The sequence below is a fragment of the Micrasema longulum genome, unplaced genomic scaffold (assembly GCF_059751315.1).
Source record: "Micrasema longulum isolate JH-2025_06_02 unplaced genomic scaffold, ASM5975131v1 h1tg000140l, whole genome shotgun sequence".
NCBI classification, from domain to species: domain Eukaryota; kingdom Metazoa; phylum Arthropoda; class Insecta; order Trichoptera; family Brachycentridae; genus Micrasema; species Micrasema longulum.
In genome coordinates, this window is record NW_028277346.1 from 380919 (window position 1) to 397097 (window position 16179).

The window sequence follows — 16179 nt, forward strand, 5'->3', positions numbered from 1 at the left end:
AGACGATTGCTACATACCAATAATCAGTGTATAAGTGTGATTTCAAACATGTTTATCGCTTGGCGACTAGTTTATTATACTGTATATATACTAGCCATTATAATTTGTTTTAAAAAATCACCACCAGGGTAAAGTTTTTTTATTAAATTTGAAACAAAAATTTAGTGAACGTATTCTGTCAAAAGTGTAATTTAACCAAAATTCAAAGAGTGATTTCTTTGTTTTTTTTTTACGATTTGAAGTAATAATTGTTTCTGCAACTTTCATTATTATATAAAAAGATGTTCATAAGAATGGTTATTTTTTGTTTTCCTTACATTCTTGTATTTTTTAACCTTTTAATATTCGATGTAGCATATTGTCTACATGAACTAAAATATGTAATTAAAACTGAAAAAAAAACTTTAAAAAAAAAAAAAAATTCCCCCAGAATTTGCATTAAAAACATGCAGTAAAGTATGTTTTTGGATAGAATTAGAAAATTGGGCATTGAAGGGTTAAAAATATCAAAAAAAAGAATAAGAAGAATATTATAATATTGTGTGCTATATGAATATACTTAATAAAAAAAAAACAAATAAAACATTTGAGTGACATGTGAACAATGTGAATTCAATTTTTTTCAATTATTTTCGTATATATTTTTTCATATACCCACCTAGTATAATAAATCAATTTTAAAAATGGTTTTTCGTCTTTGTTGAAATATAGTTATAAACTCTAGGAAACATGAAATTTTACGCGTCCGATTATTAATTTTAAATGACGTATTTTACTAACATACCACATTCAAGACAAAGGATATCTAAGGAAAAAACATCATAATCAACAATTCTCAATAAAATATAATTACGACAGCAAAATTTTAATTGTTTGTTAAAAAAAACATCACAATCAAAATATTAGGATATAGTAATGTTTATCAAAATAATTTGTTATGACTTTTGACAACAGTGAACGCGTACAGTTATGATACGGTACAAAGCCCTTCGTATTACGCCTCATTGGGCAACGAAAATTGCATTGCAAACGCCGAAAAGCAACTTTAAATCAATTCAAATACACTTAAGACCAAGAAAATATAATAACCGTTGCATTTGCATAATATTTTCGAGCGCTGCGGGCGTGCAAAATCTAAAAATAACGAATCAAAAAACATAACAAAGGCGACCTCTCCACCGGCTACACAAATCAGCTGTTTCCAATCAGAATGAAATAGGATTCTTTTAAGTCTAAATAAACGGAGAAAAACATTAGCAGTGCGTACCTCGAATTTATTTCGTCCTGAATAAGTCATGGCTGCATCGAACCTTCGGAATTGTCGACAATAAAATGAGTTACTTTTATTTTCACAAGCGCGAACTGTTCGATACGATCACCCCGAAATACAATAGACAGAAAACAGAAATGGACGGCCGTCACAGGCCGTCAGAAATTTGCTTAGATCTGTTCTTTTTATTTTTCTATGGTGTTGCGTGTTCGAGTATGCATGGAACTTTAAAGATGTGACAACTGTCGCTAAGTAGGGTCGATTAAGTTCTTTATTATTTGAGATCCATGAATCGAAAAGGAAATTAAAAAAATTTTTAGCCCTTTCCTCCTACGGTACATATTTTTAGAACCATTTAAAACTAGTATCATTTGAGGTACTGCATTCGCTGTGGTTTATTTTAAGTATAAGGCATCATGAGTAAAAAAGGTCAACACATTTCAATAAGAGACCTTAACAACTTTCGATCTTTTATTTATACTTCGTAGTTTCATATTACTATCCTTGATATAACCGGCATCCAATTCTGGAGCAGAAATAAGCTGTGGCGTCAGCAAACAAAAGCTAATACTAGAATAAATAATTAAAAAAACGGACCTTTTGAATACATCATCAAACCCTTATTCGCATCCTGTGGTACATAGGGAACGACATTTTGTAAAGTGAATAAAGCATATCTTGACTGTCTGTTACAGGAAGGTAAGGTAATCAGTATTACGCTTTAGGTGCAAGTCCAGGGACTGTTAATTAGTTAATTTCCACGCAAGTGGAAAACCATCGTTAAAGGCTAATGTTTTATGTCAACCTTACCGGGACCTTAAGCATAGTAGAAAAACACCCCAATCACTACACTACGAAGCAAATTTTTCTTCACTCGATATCCTTCTTCAGGATTTTTATCTGATAGTTGTCATAACAACATAACACAGCAGATCACAGTGGATAACATTCGTCCATGATTCTGGTTCTTTTTAAACGCAGAAGTGTATTTTTCATCTGCACGCGCTCAGACAATGAATACATGACACCATTGATTGTGGATAACAACAGGGCCTGCAATAAATAGAATTATAATTTAAAATATTTAGGCATGATGGAAAAAAATACACATTTTGCATGATAAGTAGAAGGAATTAAATTTACATTCACGCGCGATGATTTATTTCATAAATAAAAAAAATATTGTTTACATTTGAAATTTGTGAAAATTATCATTTATAGCGTTTATTTTATATGTATTATTGCTAAATTTTTAACCGAGAGAATATGATTTGCTGTCATTTTGATTCTCTCAAGTCAGGGCACTTCTTGTAATAGTAAGTTATTCTTAATGCTTGGCCATAGTTGGGGAGTGTTTTGCGTCACAACGCAGACGTGATAATCTTAAATATATGATAACAAGTGCAGTGTCCATAGTGACCGCGCTGGCGCGGCAAGGCGCCGCGTACCACGCCCACACTGTGCGCTCTGGATTTTTTAAATGTTTAAATCATTTTTTTAGGGGTAAAAGTTCCCTTAGCTTAACTTAAGTATAAAAGTTGATCAAAATGTAGAAATAAAAAAACAATATTTTTTAAATAATTTATTTAACATCAATTAGTATCACAGGAATAAATTGCAATTAAGTGCTAAGGTATTTTGTCATGGATTAAAAATAATATTCTGTTTGCTTTATAGTTTACAGTACAGTATGGCTAGAAATATAATACAACTTAAGCAGACAATACTTAAAAAAACCTATTATATCCGCATTTAATTTACGGGTAATTGAGTAAACTTACTCGACAGGTAACTAAAATATTTTTTCCAACAATGAGGAAATTCAGTGCTATGGGAAATGTCCTCTCAGACGAGGTCAAAATTAGAGCACTTAAGGCTGTTGTCTGGTAAAACGAACGCAAAATTAGGAAATCATACGATTTTGCCATTTTAAAACAAACGTTTTCTTTTTAGTCGCGCAATAATAAAAAAACACAAATTAGATAAAAACAATATTTTTTAAAGGTATTTCAGTTAAAAAAAATACTTAAAAGTTTTATGTAACTAAAATATGAACAAATTACAACAGCGATGGAGAATACCTTGAAAAGGGAATATGGAAGTCTAGGCATTTACAGGGCTTATGATCTGTCATTGGCTGGTTTAAGTGGCCACTTTACACACTGTGTAACATTCACCATTCTGCCAATGTTTAAACATCCATATTTCTTCAGATCTTCCATTTGTTGATTTTAGTGAAGTTGAAGAGCTCAAACCTTTATTGTTGTGAAGAGGTTCATCTGACTGAACTATTTCACATACTAGGCAATGCCTGAAAACAATTTTCAATTTTAAAACTTCTTCTTGGACCAGTTGGTTTTATTACAATATTTGAGTTTGTCCAAATGTTTGTGGACAAAAGACTGGATTTAACCCCAGGTGAATGTTACACAGTGTGTAAAGTAGCCACTTAAACCAGCCAATGACAGGTCATAAGCCCTGTAAATGCCTAGACTTCAATATCCCTTTTAAAGGTATTCTCCATCCCTGTTGTAATTTGTTAATCTTAATGACTCCCGAGGGGGTTAAATCCAGTCTTTTGTCTACAAACATTTGGACAAACTCAAATATTGTAACTAAAATATAATTACTTTTAGACCGGCAGATTACGCCATGGGAGCTAGCCGCCGACAGAGATGCCTGGAGGCTCTTTGTGGACATCATGGAATGATGATGATTGAAACGTCACAGAATCAGGTGAACAATATATAACCAATCAGTTCCGGTTTCCGGGTAGCCATATTTTTCCACGTTTGGCATGTTTGGACAGGTGCAGAGTTCTCTTATTAAATGCCAGGAAAACTCATCATCTTAAACTCGTGACATCACATGCGGAGTAATTAATTTAAATTATGAAACATAAAAAAATCATAGCGATGATAATACGATACAGAAAAAAATATTTTTAGTCTAAGTTTGATAGTCAAATTAACAAAAAAAAAACTCTAAAATCCACTAAACTTCCTTATTCATAATAAAATTTTCATTTATTAATAGGATAAATCTGGCATTTAGTTATGGGGTTTTTCGAACCCCGCCTCACCACTGCCTCAACATATTTTCACATCACTACTGGCGGGATAAATATCTCCGTCTTGCGTAGACCCATTTGTACTATCGTTTTAAGTAATTTCATTACTAAATGTGTGTGTCAACGTAAATCTAAAAAGTTTGGGTGTGCGATGGTTTGACTTTAAGAGGGATCAAGAACTGAGAGCAAAGGACGCCACTTCGGGTGACAACTGTCATCAAGCGGAGGCAATACGGTTAATTGAACCATGTACTAGGCATGGGCAACTCAAGATTATTTTTTGAGCTGCAGGTCAGCTCGCAGTTCAAGTACTTGGGCTGGAGTTTTGAACCGGCTAGCGGATCAGCTTAAATTACTTCAATTCGCAAACTCAGGCGCGAAACGGCTATGACAATGAGCCGAACGATACGGGTCGCACCGTTTGGATCAAATAAATGTATGGTTCACCGAAACATGGCTAACGCAGTGAGTCAGCTGAGTTTTTTTCTTCTGCATGATCAGGAAAAAAGATATAAAGCCCACAAGTTCCCAATACAGAAGACAAAGTATTTATAGAAGGTATGGCAATATAGTGAAATTGGCAACAAACACAAATTCACCCATAAAATAAAATAAAATGTCCTTTAAAGTTGTAACTACGCTTGCGTACTTTGCAAGGCATCAGGGCTCCGATTACAATGGAAAATTAACATTTATCTTTAATTTTATTTAAAATTAACATATTACAACAGAGATGAAGAACATTTAAGAGAAGGTAATGTAGAAGTCTAGGCATCTACTGGGCTTATGACCTGTCAATGGCTGGTTTAAGTGGCCACTTTACACACTGTGTAACATTCACCATTCTGCCTATATTTGAACATCTATATTCCTTCAATTCTTTCATCTGTTGATGTTTGTGAAGTTAAAGGGCTGAAACCTTTATTTATGCGAGTGAGATTCATCTAATTGAATTATTTCACCTGCATACTAGGCAACGCCTGAAAATGTTATTTTTTCAATTTCTATACTTCTTCATGGACCAGGTAATTTATCAACAATATTTTGAGTTCCTTCTCTTAAATGTTCTTCCTCTCTGTTGTAATATGTTAATATAAACAGCTCCCCAGGGAGTTGAATCCAGTTCTTGTCTACAAAAATTTGGACAAACTCAAAATATTGTTAATTTAAAATTAAGTTTTCATTATGAAAAGCAGAATATGCATACATTTTTTTCTTTGATTTAACAAACTTACTGTCGACATGTTGCCATGGAATGATGCTGAGTATTTGATAATCTCTGCGGAGAGTTCTCTTAATCCCTTTAAAGATTGTTTTGGCTGATTTGATTTGATGTCGCGGAGTGTGGTAGCAGGTTTGAATTGTGTACTTTTGTAGAAATTTCTTCAGAGTTCGATGTGCAGTGAATGTTGGCGCTGTTGGCGAATATAACGCTTTGGTGGGTCACCGGCGTAAACACTGGCAAACCTGGAATTAACAAAATTAATATTAGTGAGTAAACATTAGCCAAAGGCCACTAAAAAATATTGGAGCGACGTGAGATTGGGGGAAATGATTGGCACGGCTCAGCTCGAAGTCTTATGTAGTGAAGATCTTTGTTGGAGAAAATGAGAACTTTAGTGGTATGGGAAATTGGATACAAAAAATGTTTTCGTAGTATGGCCACGCTTTCAGCATATCAGATTTGATATTTCTGTATAATTACATGTTAAATGAAATTAAAATTACTGATGTTTCTACCGTGAGCGATCTGGGTGTTTTGTTCGATTCAAAATTATTATTTAAAGAGCACATTTTTAAAATATCTAACAAAGCTGTAAAATTATTAGGATTTGTACTTAGAACCGGAAAAGATTTTAATAATATAAACACATTAAAATATCTTTACACATCTCTTGTTAGAAGCCAACTAGATTATAATTCTCCAATATGGTCACCTTATCAAATCACTTTCTCAGATTCTATTGAGAGAATTCAGAATAAATTTCTTAGACATATTAATTTTAAGATGGGTTTTTCTACTAATCAATTAAATTATAACAAAATTTTAGACTCTCTTAAATTAACTAAATTGCAAGAACGAAGAACATCGACCGATCTTATGACTTTATATAAAATAATAAAACCAATGTTTGATACCCCTGATCTACTGAAATTGATTTCATTCTATGTACCACCTAGATTAAGCAGAACATCTACAATATTTTATTGTCAAAATTCTCGAACGGTAGCTCAATATAACTCACCTATTGTTAGATTACAGAATACCGGGAATGAATATGCATCACATTTTGATAAATTTAGTTTATCTCTGCCTAACTTAAAAAATAAAGTGACCAACATATTTTTATCGAAAAGAGCAAATCATCTTCAGAAGATTGGGTTGGAATAGTTATAATTTGGTTGATTAATGTATTTTGTTATTGTATAATTTCTTTAAAATATGTATGTATTTCAAGTAATTAATAATGTGTACAGTACGAGTATATTAATATTTCATACTCGTTTTTTTATTTTTAATAATTTTATTTCTAAGCACTCTTTATATCACATATATGTAAATGGCAGAAATGCCATATATAAATAAATAAATAACATCATCGACGACAAAATTGACTGTCCTGATTTACTTTCCTCAATAAATTTATATGTACCATTACGCCGTACAAGACGTACGCCCTTGTTTCAAATTAAGAAATTTAAAACGAATGCTGCGAAGAATTCGCCAATCAACCGAGCAATATATTGAAAATGAGCAACAATTAGATCTCGATATATTTCACGACTCGGTATGGCAGTACAAAAAGAAGTTAATGGTATTTAAATTTATTTCAGCAGAGAGGGAAAACGTTTTTGAGAAGGGAATATGGAAGTCTAGGCATTTACAGGGCTTATGACCTGTCATTGGCTGGTTTAAGCGGCCATATTACACACTGTGTAACATTCACCATTCTGCCCATGTTTGAACATCCAAATTTCATCAATTCTTATATCTGTTGACTTTTGTGAAGTAAAACAGGTGAAACCTTTGTCATGTGGGAGAGATTCATCTTTTACTTCACAAAAGTCAACAGATGGAAGAGTTGAGGAAATGTAGATGTTCAAACGTAGGCAGAATGGTGAATGTTACACGGTGTGTAAAGTGGCCACTTAAACCAGTTAATGACAAATCATAAGCCCTGTAAATGCGTAGACTCCCATATTCCCTTCTCAAAAATGTTTTCCCTCTCTGTTGCAACAAATTTAAATATGAACAACTCCCTAGGGAGGAAATCCAGCCAGTCTGCAAGCATTTGGCCATACTCAAACATTGTTGAAATACAAAATAGATTAATAAATACCAGAGTTAGGTTTTTCCAGTCTGCAGTGAGCGTGAAGAGACAGAGCGTGCCGGAGTTCGCGGATCTCCTTCATGGCCAGCTCCAATTTGTCGATCAGACCTCGGTTCACGTGCTCCAACTTGCTGTTGGCCTCCTGTATCGCTTGCAGCCGGTTTAATTTCTTCTCTCTGCAAGCAAACTCGGAAAATAAATACATAAATAGATTTCAACACATCAATATCAGGATGAATTTTAACAACACGATGATTTTATTTATTGAAGAATCTGCTTAGCCTTTCCCTTACTGTCCTAAAAACACCTTCGAGTTACAGTGCTGTGTAGTCACTACACATTAAAAAAATAAGAGATTTAAAAGGGGAAAAATTGAGTATTTATAGGGAATGGCTTTAATTAACCATAATTTAATTCAAAGATGATAATATTTCAAATCTAACTGCTGAAAACATGAAAAACCATTGGGTATCGCTAATGACTCGGGCAAAACGTGCACCCGCCCCAACTTCCTGTGATCTACTAAATACTCGTAGCTAGTACTGGACTACGTGACTGACTGCAACGCGCGACGGGCGTAAATTCTTTACTCTTTTCTTCACACGCAACAATGCGAAACATTGATATACTGTAAGTATAATTTATCCGCGATTTTCGATAAAATGCTTTTTTGTGCCTAATAAGTACTTATTATTTAATAGCAAATTATTTCAGTCGATACGTAAATGTGTAATGGAGGAATACTGAATATCTAAACCCAATTTTGTACATAAATGATATGACATTGTCTGATTGCCAAGTTCGAATTTAGGCAGATGATACTTTAATTTATGTAGCTGATAATGAATATGATTCAGCAATAAGGAAAATGAATGCAGAATTAAAAACAGTCTCCAAATGGCTTAAAGCAAATAAGCTAAAACTAAATGTAGGAAAAACAAAATGTATGATAATGGGTAAGAAACGCTGTTTTAACAGTGATCACAGTGTTGAATTAGATGGAGAGGTTCTCGAGAATGTTGAAAGCATAAAATATCTAGGAGTTTGGATTGACTCTAAATTATCTTTTTCAAAAAATGCAGACTATACGAGTAAGAAAATCGCAAAGAAGGTATCCCTGTTAGGAAGGATTAGGAATAAATTAGACATTAAAACCTCTCTGCTGATATTCAAAAGTATTATTGTTCCCCACATTGATTATTACTCCAGTATTTTATATTTAAGTAATGAAGGAGATCTAAAGAGACTCCAAATAATACAAAACAAAGCGATGAGGATAATATTAAGATGTGGGAGACGAACAAAAGTTAAGAAAATGATTCAACTTCTAGATATCACGACAATTGATCAAAGAATCAAATTCAATGTTGCTAATGAAATAAAAAAAATATTAAAGGAATAGTTTCGAGATATTTTCAAAATAAACTAAAAAATAATGAGTTCTTTCATAGAAACTATGCAACAAGAGGATCTAAAAATATAAGACTGGAAAAGAAATCAAAAGCAATGTCCCAGAACTGCCTTATGTACAAGGGAATACAATTATTTGAGGAAATGCCAGAAAGCATAAAAAATGAAATAAATGTAAATATATTTTAAATTAAATGTAAAAAGTATATATGTGAAAAATATTAGGTAATATATAGTGTAAATAGTGAATATAATTAATGAAAATGTACATATGAAACAGTGAATATTATAAATTAGGATATTAAGTGTATAATGGTGATAAATAATGTTAGAACAAGTATAGATGTAAATATTGTGTTGTAAATATTTATTAGACTATGTTAATCATAGAACTTAATAAAATAAATAATAAAAAAAATAAAAATAAAAATATTGATTATATTTATAAAGATATTATAGTTATTAGACGCAATGTGTACTAGCTACACATCACCGGGGAGGGAGGGTTAATCATCAAATTGAATTGTAAAATCATTACCTGTATCTAGAAACTGCGATTCTATTCCTTTCCTGAATCATCTGTCTCTTAATATCATCGGGGATATTATTTTTTAAATCGTTCCCCGTCTTGACCTCGACATTTTTCTGTGAATTGTTCGGCCGCTTCTTCTTAGCGTTCTTTTGTGCGGACCTTAAATTGAACGAGTTGTTATTTTTGGCCGGGTTATTTGGTATCACGTTTGCCTTGGGCAGAATCATCACTTCGTCAGCTGCGTAGATATTCCCACCGGAAACAGCTCTGATCACCGGCTGATTGTTACTCTCCAGTCTTGGAAGGTTCAATCGATCATTCTTCGGGATTAAAATGGTCTGGGCTTGCAATTTGGGAGGCGAAACGACCGAGAGAAATTGAATATTATTCGCTAATACAGTAGGAACAGTTAATGCTTGGTCCGCGATTACACTCGGTGGCATTATGACATAGTTTTCAGGAAGAATTGTAAAAGGATTCAATACAATATTGGTACTAGTATCTAATTGACTATCATTACCGTGCGAATTACAATTATTGATCATATCTTTAATTTTCTGTTTGACATTTGGTTTAGATTCACTTGTTTCCTTCGCGATTGGAACGGTGTTTTTAATTTCTGTTTTTTCCGCGGTTTCGTTTAGATCCCGTTGCACTTCTTTCAGGTAAACTTTTTTACCGTCTGGCCATTTTAAAGTGAGTTCGTAACCGGTGTTTTGACTTTCGTTAGTGAAGCTACCATTGATGGCTTCTATGCTGGGAATCACGCGATCGTCAAAATTATTGGTAACATTCGATTCTGTAGATATTTCGCTTTCATTTTTTGACTTACTTCGCGACAAAAGAAGTCTTTTACGCCTGTTGACCGTAGGTGTTTCAGGCGATTTCGTATCATTCTGTGAACAGACATCTTTAATTACTGACGTTGAATCAGGCAAGTCTTCTATTGAAATGTTATTGAGATCCATTAACTTGCACTGGGCTTCATTTGTAAAATGGACAAGCGCCATGTCTATAGATTTTTGACTGATCAATTTTGAATATGACGTTTTTAAACAACTCTTGATATCCAAGAATTTTCCATCTCTCTTTACGGCGTCGTTTGCAACTCCCCGCTGCTCTACGACAAAAGTCTGAGTGGCACTGTTATTTTGAACTTCGACCTTACATTCTAAAGAACTCATGTTGTTTTTTGGTATTTCTGAAATTGATATAACAGGGATTTGCATAATTCTATCGCTCGTGTCATCTTTTAAAGCCGCTTCCTTTTCAGCTGTTAGCTTGTGACTTTCACTACCCATATCATACTGGCTAGCGTTTGCATTGTTTAAATCGTCCGGCAGATCTATTGAATCTTGTCGCACAAGCTTCGATTTCGACGACGAACTATCTGATTTCTTTTTGATCTTTCTTTCAACTAGGACGGTTGTTTTTCTGTAATTCTTTTCATCCTTTTCACTTTCGTGCAGGCCGACGCTCGACAAGTTGTCTTCCAAACTGGAGGACAGGCATTTGACTACTGTTAATTGGTTAGAGCCTTCGTCGCTAGAGAGTCTGCTGACCGTGAGGTTTGTTCTCTCAGTGTTTCCGCTATAGAGGCCGGAAGCGTTCTCATCAGACATGTGAGGGAATATGTGCGGAGTGTGAAGAGTGTCATCAGATGTTCCCATTATGTTTCCATCTAGAGTCAGGTGGCTGGTATCAGCTCTGAAAAATTAAAAATCGTATAAGCTATTTATTTATTTCGACGGCTTACACCTTTGACAAAGTATAAAATAATATTGAAAAACAATTATAATGAAACAAAACACCTATACACAAGTATAGAAAATAAAGATACATAAAATAAAATAAAATAAAATCAGCAGAAAATAAAGAAATAATAAAGGAAAATTAAATAAGAAATTATAACATAGATATTTAACATAGAACATTACACAGTACGTAAAGTGGCCACTTAAACCAGCCAATGACAGGTCGTTGATAGGTCATCAATGACAGGTCGTTGGCTGGTTTAAGTGGCCACCGCGGCCTCCGTGGTGTAGTGGTCAAGACGTTTGACTCACGCACGGAAGGTTCCGGGTTCGATTCCTGGTGAGAACACAAACATTTTATAAAAATGTGATTTTTCTTAAGCCTGGGTGCTCTGTGATGTAATTCACCACTGTAATTAGGCCTCTTGGCCTGTTGTGGTGCAAAAAAAAAATGTAAAAAAAAAGTAAAATATAAGCCCTGTAAATACCTAGACTTCCATATTCCCTTCTCAAAAATGTTTTCCCTTTGTTGAAATAAATTAAAAAATGAATAACTCCCTAGGGAGGAAATCCAGCCAGTCTGCAAGCATTTGGACATACTCAAACGTCGTTGAATTAAGTTTAATCGAATAAGCTCCTAATGTCACTGCTACCTGTGTAGATCTATTGCGACAGGTCCCCGTAAATTAGTTTTTAGCCTCAAAACCTAGGTCTTTAACCTCGAAGCGAGTATGGCCATACCGCGCACATCTTAAATAATTTACGTATAAAGGAGTATTTTATTTTTTTATTTTTATTTATTAAGGAAAAACAACAGTTGTTATATAAGAATAAAAAACATAAAAAATAGTACATACATCCAGTTAAAGTTTTTCACAAATATAATGAGAGAACATGTGACACAGTAAAGAGAAAAATAATATATTTAATAAGACATGAGAAAAAAAAAGAGCTCTGAAAAAGATGAGGAAGTAGAGTGGAGGAGTGGAAGAGAGGGATTTTCATAATATAGTTGACCAATTCAAAATTTTGATATTATAATAAAATAAACATAATCAAAGGAACATAAACTTATTACACACTGACAAATGTCTCATTTTACAGTGTTTCAAAAAGTTTTTTTTGAAGTTGAGTATATAAACAGAATTAAAATAATCATTGAATTTATTGCAAATAGACTTGCCGTCACTAACAGAAACACCTCCACAGTGTATTATTCTAGGTAAAGTATAAATGTACATTGTATTGCGTCGCTTGAAAAAAATCTTCCATTGAATTTATTCATAAAAAGGACATGGCAATAGAGAGTGTGAAAATATTCTATACAGTGGCCTTTACCTGACTTCCATGGCACGTTTGAATGTCTCATCAAATGGGTTGACATTCTGAAGATCTTGAAACAGGCCGACTTCTTCACAATTTCTGATAAATCGTGTTGGAGTTGGAGTTTGATCTGCTAAAAGTTCAGTAATAATTACATTTTAATTACGCCTTATGATTCAATTTACAAGTGCTGGAGCGTTCACAAAACTCACAAAAACGCATTTGAAATGAGAGTTGAAGTTAAAAGTATCACTAAAAATAGGATGTGTTTTAAGTTTTCTGAATTCGACCACATATCTCACCTAATTAGCTAGCTTAAATATATCTTCTCTTCAAGACCGTCGAAATAAATCCGACCTTCTAGTCCTATTTAAAATTCTCAACTCACTCTTTTAAGCGCCTAAACTACCAAGCTCAATAAAATGAAATATTCCAACTAGAAACCTCAGACAAAACATACTCTTTCATACCGATAACCATAGAACTAACTATAGTTTTCATGCCCCTATGCCCAGAATTCTTAGGTCTGCCAACAAACATACCAGTCTTGATTTCTTTGATAACAAGTTGTCTTCTTTCAAACGATCTCTGAATCAAATTCAATTTTAAACACCTCTTTCCTGCTTCCACTCCCACCAAGTCTACTATATACCATTGTGTCTTTCTACTTTCCTTTATAATAATGGGTAAATATGTCCTTAAAAATGCCCATTGGGCGTATATATAAATAAATAATATTAAACAACACAATATTTATTGGGTCAAATCTTGCACAAGATCTCATATCATTTTCTGATGCATGTATACGAGCTTTAAGACAATCAGGTCAAATTTGAAATTCAGATTAGCGGTATTTTGAGGAAACAGACTTACCAACAAAAGCGCCACCCTTGGCTCCGAGTTGAAGCACCATGTCATGTTTTCTCGCGTGTACTGAGAGCCGATCCTCATTAGTGAATGAGGCTCCGCATCCTGACTCCAGGCACGAAAACGGCTTTTCCGGGCCACCCATCTTAGAGTAGAGACTTTAAAGAGCCTGAAATGTTTATTTATTAATTTATTTATCTTACATAAAACTTATGAAGTACAGATTTATGGTAGAGTGTTGTGGTAATCATGGACAGCGCATAGAATTCATGTTTTTAGAATCCGAGAATTAGGCATTGAATAGCGTCTTTCTTCCACTGCGCAAACCCGTGTTTTCAGGTACTCAGGCCACGTTACAAGGTGTAGAGACAACAAAATGAACTAAATTGCAAGAATGAAGAACATCAACCGATCTTACAACTTTATATAAAATACTACAACCAATGTTTGAGACCCGTGATCTACTGAAGTTGATTTCATTCTATACTATATACCACCTAGGTTAAGCAGAACTTCTACAATATTTTACTGTCAAAATTCTCAAACGGTAGCTTTATATAACTCACCTATTGTTAGATTACAGAATACCGGGAATGAATATGCATCATATTTTGATATATATTTATTTTATTTTATTTTATTTTATTTAGAAAACATACAGTCATACAAAATCAGTATTAAAAACAACAATTTTTTAACATAAAAAGACCAATTAAGTTTTCATAAATTAAAAAGATATAAACATTAAATGTGACAAAAAATTAAAAATAAATAAGAATTTTAAGTGAAAAAAGGATAATTGTTGACATTTGCGTTTTCCATGGAGGTAATAAATTAAAATAAATAAAAATACCGAATGTACACTCCGAGCCATCCACGCACACACATGAACGCACATATAAAACATACACAAACATATACATTACATGCGGCACATATACATAGCATAAACCACTCAAGATGTACATTCAGCAACTATCCCAAATAATCGACCCCATGAAGAAATTTTCTGTACAAATGCAACGTGCAGTTAAAAATGTCTACATCAATACTGAGTCCGTTATAATTAGTTGATATATTTAGTTTGTCTCTGCCTAACTTTAAAAATAAAGTGACCAACATAATTTTATCAAAAAGAGCAAATCAACTTCAGGAGATCGGGGGAAAATAGTTAAAATTTGATTGATGAAAGTATTTCGTTATTTTACAATTACTTTAAAATATGTATGTATTTCAAGTAATTTATAATGTGTATAGAACGAGTATATTAATATATCATGCTCGATTTTTATTTTCAAGCACTTTTTAAACTACATATATGTAAATGGCAGAAATGCCGTATACAAATAAATAAATAAATTATATGAACACCTCGCTGGGCACAATCCGCCCGGACACAGACTAAATACAGATGCTGGGGTTAAAATCGTGCATACCAATAATAAAAACATGGGTATATTTCATAACAAGGCTCAAAAAGAATTCGATGTAGAGAACTTTCTGACCTCCCTAAATTTTATTTCATTCTAATTCATCGACCTATTAATTGTCAATGTTCAAATCATAACAAATAATTATTGATTTATAAATAATTTGACACATATGCCTTAATTTTAGGTTAACATTGTATAATTTTTATGCTTACTGTGGTAAAAATATCAATATTTATTTAAAAACACAACAATATTGGCACTAAAGTGTGGAACCTCAATAACAACATAGTAATTATTTTTGTTTTCCGCTAGTTTTTCCTACTCGTAATGGTGTACATTAAATTAGCACGGCTGAAGTAAAATTATGGATGTAAAATAATGTATTTAACTCATGTAATTCAATAAATTACAAAAAACAAAATAATTTTACGAAAAATACTCCGAAATGTCATTTAATAAATGTCACAGACAAAATGTCAAAATTACTCATCTGTCAAAAATTCTATGTTCCATTATGAACTTCATTTTGTGCAGATTCGATTTGTAACAATAAACATTGGTATTAAAAGTAACAATTTTTTTGTCATCGCCGTTCAGGCAAAAGGCAAAAGCCACGATTGTTTATAAATTACGTTGGTGACGGTTGATTTTGTGATCGTAGAAAATTTTTATTGTGTTTTCTATATTTGTAATTGAAAATAACATACTAATTTGTTAAAACAGTGGTTTAATACATATTTTTTTTCTTCTATTAAGTGACTATAGTAGAATTAGTTTGTTTTGTTCCAATTGTGCTGAAACCTCAAGCCAGGTAAAACCTTTTTTTTATTTGCAAATATACTTTATTTTAATTTCTTTTTATTGTAATATTTAAAAGCATCGATCATAAGGAAAACCACCAGATGGATCTCAATCTAATTCAACGTAAGGCACTCTGAATTCAGTTCCATCGTAACGGTAAAGGCTAAATAAAAAAAAAACGAAAGTTCTTATACAAAGATGAAATCGAATTCTTATTCGTTTGCTTGCACTAAAGATAATAATTTAAATTATGGTAAACAAAAGAAATGTAGAAGATGAGAAATGAAATTAACATAAATAAATATTACAGGGTATTAAAAGGGTTCTCTCGTTACTAGAATGAAGAGATAGTTCGTGTTGTGAAAGAGGTTGGATGAACTCTTTCAG

At 33.0% G+C, this 16179-nt stretch overlaps 2 protein-coding genes across 3 annotated transcripts in view; both read right to left on the reverse strand.

Annotated features, from left to right (window-relative positions):
- LOC148284217 (uncharacterized) overlaps positions 1 to 1448 on the reverse strand; it is a 40309-nt gene extending 38861 nt beyond the window's left edge. The window contains exon 1 of the mRNA XM_088242459.1: positions 1268 to 1448. Coding sequence (XP_088098585.1) covers positions 1268 to 1297 — 30 coding nt within the window. The 5' untranslated portion in view covers positions 1298 to 1448. The remainder of the gene's footprint in view (positions 1 to 1267) is intronic.
- A 3905-nt stretch (positions 1449 to 5353) lies between these two features.
- On the reverse strand, positions 5354 to 15486 carry Atf-2 (Activating transcription factor-2). 2 transcript variants are annotated; one of them, XM_088242461.1, is made up of 6 exons: positions 15204 to 15461; positions 13565 to 13727; positions 12707 to 12821; positions 9621 to 11321; positions 7682 to 7848; positions 5354 to 5807 (listed from the first exon to the last, which is right to left on the reverse strand). In XM_088242461.1, the coding sequence occupies exons 2-6, from the start codon at positions 13701 to 13703 to the stop codon at positions 5644 to 5646; spliced, it is 2286 nt and encodes a 761-aa protein (XP_088098587.1). In that variant the 5' UTR covers positions 13704 to 13727; positions 15204 to 15461; the 3' UTR covers positions 5354 to 5643. The 2 variants fall into 2 exon arrangements, with proteins under 2 accessions (XP_088098587.1, XP_088098586.1); XM_088242460.1 differs by having other exon boundaries at positions 5526 to 5807; positions 12707 to 12824; positions 15204 to 15486.
- Between the last annotated feature and the right edge of the window lie 693 nt (positions 15487 to 16179).

Coding starts and splice junctions, on each gene's coding strand:
- Atf-2 (XM_088242460.1), bottom strand. CDS start 13,703: ATGGGTGGCCCGGAAAAGCCGTTTTCGTGCCTGGAGTCAGGATGCGGA. Junction 11,322..12,706: donor AAACGTGCCATGGAAGTCAG/GTAAAGGCCACT, acceptor TTAATTTTTCAG/AGCTGATACCAGCCACCTGA. Junction 5,808..7,681: donor ACTGGAAAAACCTAACTCTG/GTATTTATTAAT, acceptor TGTTAATTCCAG/GTTTGCCAGTGTTTACGCCG.